Genomic DNA, 5,852 nt, shown 5'->3' on the forward strand with positions numbered 1-5,852 from the left:
GGGAAAGAGGGCCTTGCCTGGGTCCACCCCACCGAGCACATTTCAGGGAACATCTTTAACCTCCAACATCCAAGAGGACTCTTCTAAACATCTACATTTCTCAACATCGAGGCCAATTCCATTCAGGCTCCTAAGCCCCACAAGTTTGTAGCTTCATTCTTTCAGGAGAAACCTTACTCTATGACTCCAGAGTGAGTCCCATATGCAGGATGGATGGATACTTTCTGCCCATAGGTATCTTTTGGGGAGGGGCCACGCAGAGGCTTTGAAAACAAGGACTTTGGAAGGCTTAGAACAGGATGATGGCAATGGGGATGGAACAAACAGGTACAAAAGACAAGGCTTTTGACTTCATGAGCTTTTTTTGCAACTTATGCTCCTGCAGCTACTCTTAGATGCAGACTAGTGTTTCTTTCCTTTGTCTTCTTCTTTTCCAACTACTTTCTCTTATGTCTGAGCTTCCCACTCCAACTATTATTTCTCCTTTGTTCCAAGCTCTGGAACTGGGTTGTGTATCCTTAGCTTTGCCTTTTTCGTGATCTCCCAAGCCAAGCATACTGAATCTCCTGCTTTCTAGGGTGTTGTTTTTAGAGGGGATTCCCAGACATTGGTGACAGGCAGCAAAACAACAGGGAAAAGTTGCAAAATTTCCAGAAATCTAACCCAACTTCTTAGTGCTCATCTTTTTTATCTTTGTAGCCGAAGCACATTTTTTTATCTTTGTAGCCGAAGCACCTAATGCCATATGGCCAAACACATAGTAGAGAAATTTGTTGACTAAGATAATAAAATAATTAAAACAAGGAGCACAGGTCGAGGCCCTCCCAGTGGGTGCTTGATGAAGAGTATCAATAAAGGCTGAGGGACCCAGCAGAGCACCAGATACCAAGTGAAGAGGCAAGTTCGTGTATGGTAATGATCTGACAGCTCAGGCAAGGCACACAGGAGGCTCCACATTTGCAACGAAGAATCTCTTACTCAGGCCAGTGTGCAAAGTTAACTTGCCTTATTAAGATTCAGTTGCCCATCTGTCAAAGACTATAACAACAGCGCCGACCTCATGGGATTGTTGTGATATTTAAATGAGATCACATATATGGGATGCTGGGCACAATGCCTGGCACATAACAAGTGCTTGATAAATAATAGCTATGGAGAGCTGCTATTACTGAGACCTAGGCTTCAGGAATTCACAACGTAGGAAAGATAACGCTAACATGAAAAATACGTAAGAGGAAACATAGGCATGGCCTTTCTGTGTGTGGAAACAGCACAGATTTTTTGAATCACAAACACTTGTGTTTGCATTCCAACCCTGTGGTTTACTAGCTACACGATTTTAGGCAAATCATTTAATCTGTCTGAGGTTAATCATGATACTGTATTAATATCTTCTTTCCTAAAAATGTATGAAGTGCCTGCCTACTAAGTAACAGCTACGTCCTTACGGGTGTTGAAGATAAAGAGACTTGGAAAAGGACACTCTCCTTGTGCTCACAGTATAGATGGGGGGACAGGAGGAGAGACAGGTATAGCTGGGGAAAACCAAGCGCTCTGCCAAAGCCAACTCTGCGGAAAGCAGGTAAATACTGATGTTCGCTGGAGAGGTCCTGGGCTTCAATGAAGTGATTAGCTCACTCCATCCTTCTTCTAAAGGCAGAAAATAGAAGCTAATAAAGAGGTCTCACTTTTTACAAATAAGAGGGTTTTAGAAACTATTTCGAAAAGTAGAATTGTGAAAATTAGATCTTTTCGAATTTCTTTGGGCTGAGCACTCTGCACATAGATACTTGCCATCATGATAAAAGGGAGAATGGGAGAAAAGGTCACAACAGCAACACAAGGCCCTTGGGTAAGATGCTAGGTCCTCAGTTTCTCCATCTGTAATACAGGGATAATAACAGGAATCACTCACAGAGTGAGTGCGAGCATTAAGTGAGTAAATTCGTGTAAAATGCTTAGGACGGTGTCTAGCACACAGTGAGTGTTCAGCATATGTTAAGCTATCATTATTCTGTAAGTCATGATTTTACGACAATGGGGTGAAATGTCTTCCTCAGCCTGTACAGGGACCGTCAGAAACCGATGAATGGGTGGCTCAAAGCCATGACAAGTAAATTAGAAATTAGTTTTAGAATAAGTGGATTTGCAACTGACAGGACAAAGTAAAACAACAAAACAAAACAGAACAAGGAGAAATCTCTTATCAACGCAGCTAAAATTCAGCATTAAGCAGACCAACCCCAATATCTTGAATGCAGCATTGGTTGATATCTTAAGTACTTGCTTTACCAACAAAGGCTCAAGGCAGCGGCTTACTTACTAGTTCTTTTTCTCTTCTTTCTCTTAATAGTTCAAAAAAGGAGAAACCAAGACTCTTCCTTCCTTGTGTTGGAGGCTGAGCCCCCGCCCCCCGCCCCCTCCGCTGCCCAGCTTAGTGACTGGGCAGCTCTCCAGTTACCTGGTGCAAAAGCCCCAAGCTCCTTGGCTGCAGGTTGTAACTCGCATCTTATTTGTTTCTTTCTCAGGATTCTCTCAGAATCATCTCTCCTCACGTTTACAGCACAAGTCAAAAGAGATTTCTGTGACTAGAAGTCAAAAGGTAGAATAGCCCACAGGGGTTTTTCCGCTACAGTCTCTTAGGAAGCTACTATCATTTTCATCCAATCAATGTTTCCAGACTATTTAACTGGTTTTGGAACTTTAGAGAAAGTCCTCACCTTTTCCCTATTATATCTCCCCCACTCCCCTTCAACTCCTTAGGGGCTTTCTCCTCTCTGAAATTTGAACTTAAATTTGAATACAATGTTCCCATAGAAACTGTGGAACTTCTCTTTTCTGCTGGTCTTGCTTGTGTTTAAAAGCTAGATTCCAGCTACTATCAGAACATTCCTTCTCACTCTCCCTTTTAAAAGAGACATATAAAGTAAAAAATGAATACCCAGGAACCTTGGCACATTGCAAACTCTTATTTGTTATAACCTGTATGTGTTGAGATGGTTATTAGGCAATTTGGTTAAGACCAGAGTACCCAATTCTGGTGATCAGTCCAGGAGCTATGACAAAAGTTTTTTCAATGCTAATTAAAACAAAAAGACAGTTGTGATCATCAAGCAAACAATTTCAACATAAAAATATATTCTTTGTGAACTTCCTTGAAAAAGAAAATGATGACAATAGTAGATAGCAATTGTTGCTTGCATTAGTTTTTAAAGAATTTACTTGGTAAGATTAAACAGCTGGCAATTCTATGTTGGGTCTCCTTGCTTTATTTCTTTATTGGGCTGTGAAAATCATAAGATTTACTGTGCTAGAACCCACTGCTTCTCCAGCTGAGAAGGCCCTCCTGAAACCTCAGAGTAGTGCCTCTAAGAAAGAAATCCCCTTCTTTTAAAGAGGGCCTTCTGGGGTAGCATTTCTATTTTTTAGCCTTTTTTTTTTTTAATGAGCTAGAATTGACATATAACAGTAGTTTCAGATGTACAACATGATCCTATATTTAACATTTTGAAAATTGTGGTAAAATATACATGGCATGAATTTACCTTTGTAACCATTTTTAGGTGTACATTTCGGTGGCATAAAGTACATTCACACTGTTGTTTTTATCTTGACAAAACAAAAGTCTGTACCCTTTAAACACTGACTCTCCATTTCTCCCTCCCCCACAGCTCCTGGCAACCACCATTCAGGTTTCTGTCTCTGAATTTCACTACTCTAGGTACCTGATGTAAGTGGAATCACCCAGCGTTTGTTTTTATGTGTCTGGCTTATTTCATTTAGCATAATGTCTTCAGGGTTCATCCATGTCGTGGAATGTGTCAGGATTATACTGCTCTTAAAGGTGTTTTTAACCTTTTTGACAACTCGGCTTATGTTGAAGTTCTTTCAACAGCAGGACGTTTAGTAACAAAGACAAGTCTTGCCAGCTTTCTGTATTTACTCATCTGTAAAATGGGTTCGAGTTCTGTACTGTCATGTAAACAATAAGCAAGCGGGTGTAATAAACCCATAGGATCTAGACGTATGGTGGTAAAGCAGACCTGAGTGGGGCTGTGGTGAACTGGAGAGACCTATGTCTTAGAAAGGTGACCACTGCTCCTCAGTTCCAATCCATATTTCCAATACGTCACGTGGGCCCTGTATTGCATATAAAAATCTCCTGATTTTCATGCGTTGATCACTACTGTTGGGCCAAACAGAACATATTTGCAGGCCAGATCTTACTCACAGGCAACCAGTTAGCAGTCTCTGCTAGGGCTCTGTTAAAAAAACAAAATTCAATGTAGTAATTTTGAAGGTCTAATGGGCTTTATTAAGTGATTCATGAATTGAGGAGATCCCGTCTAGCAACTAGAAGGGCGCTCGGGGGAGTTGTACAAAATGGAGGATTTTATAGGAAGAAGGGTGGAGGAAGGGATCTATTAGGTAAAGAAAAGATTAACTATGGACAGGAACATCTTTTTTGGGGGGGAGGGGGTGAAAACGGGGATGGGTTTTTATTATACAGATTATCTCTTCTTTCTATGGGGGATGGAGACGGCCTATAGGACACATTACCTTACAGGTGCTTGACCAGAAAATTCTGTACTGGTTGATTAAGATTATGTTTCTGGGAGAGGTTGAAATTGCAGTTAGGTCAGGTATGACATATAGGTTTGGTGTCATGGGCTTTTAGCATGAGTGAGGCCATTTTGGGCCTGTGAGTTTTTTTTTTTTCTTTAGCAGCTTAAGAAAGAGCTAATTTTAGTGTGGTTTCACTGATCCATTTGCGCAATAAATGTTTAGTAGGTCTGTACTACAGGCTAGGCTACACATACAAGTAAGAATGGTTTAAAAAATATATGATAAGAGCGACATAAATAGTTGCAGCATAAACGCTATAAGAGAGCAAAAATAATGTCTAACATTTACTGAGCACTTCCTACACATCAGGGAGTTTTTAAGAGCTGTACTTGTATTAACTAACTTAAATTTCACAACAATCCTATAAAGTAGTCATTCTTATTGTCTTTATTTTACATATGAAAGCACAGAGCAGTCAAATCATTTATATATAGTCACATAGGTGGAAAGCGCTGAGGTGGGATTTGAATCCAAATGGGTTCCAGAGACCAAGGTCTAGACCAGAAGGGCAGTGGGTGAGGTGTTACGAAGTTAATTTGTGGATCTATGAATACTTCCAGAGACATTAACTTTAGTCTTGAAGGATGATTTCAGGAAACAAAAGAAGGGAAGGCAAAGTAGGCAGAGAAAATAATTTGGCCCTGGATTAAACCCTAAATTGGCAAGAAATGAGTCTGAGAGGCTGCAAGAGCTCCAACGCCAATTATTCAATTGTTTGTTCTCAACTGAGGCACCAGCTCATCGATAGCTTATAAAAATAAGAATAGTGAAAAGGTAGAGGGCCATTTACAAGGCCCTAAGGTCCTGAGAGCCAACACTCACAGAAATCTCCCTCCAAAACCCCTCCCTGCCCACGACCGCCTTCCAGTTCCAGGACTACAAGTCCCGTCGTGCAGCTGGAGCGCACAGGCCCCGCCCTTCAACAGGCCCCGCCCCAGGCCCCGCCCCTCTCGCTCGTCCGTAGCCCCCCTCCCGCCCGGTCAGCGCCGAAGAATTGCCCGGTGGCCGCGGCAGACGGAAGCCGAGCGAGAGTCTCGGCGGCGGCGGCAGGATGGGAGACTCCAAAGTGAAAGTGGCCGTCCGGATCAGGCCCATGAACCGAAGAGGTGAGAGCCGAGCCCACCCGGGGCCACCGGGGCGGAGGCGGCAGGTGCCTGGTGCGCCTTTCCCTTCGCGGCGGCCGCCGTGTGGGGTCCAGCCGCCCCGCCCCCGGAGTCCGTATTCGG

General features: G+C 42.7%; 1 protein-coding gene across 5 annotated transcripts in view; it reads left to right on the forward strand.

The window, feature by feature from the left end:
• The first annotated feature begins 5,581 nt into the window (after window positions 1-5,581).
• Window positions 5,582-5,852, forward strand: part of KIF13B (kinesin family member 13B) — a 168,480-nt gene continuing 168,209 nt past the window's right edge. For all 5 annotated transcript variants that reach the window (XM_015585075.2, XM_015585078.2, XM_015585077.2 and 2 more), the window contains exon 1: window positions 5,582-5,732. In XM_015585075.2, coding sequence (XP_015440561.1) covers window positions 5,678-5,732 — 55 coding nt within the window. In that variant the 5' untranslated portion in view covers window positions 5,582-5,677. The remainder of the gene's footprint in view (window positions 5,733-5,852) is intronic.

This window comes from Pteropus alecto, unplaced genomic scaffold (assembly GCF_000325575.1).
Source record: "Pteropus alecto unplaced genomic scaffold, ASM32557v1 scaffold50, whole genome shotgun sequence".
Classification (NCBI taxonomy): Eukaryota; Metazoa; Chordata; class Mammalia; order Chiroptera; family Pteropodidae; genus Pteropus; species Pteropus alecto.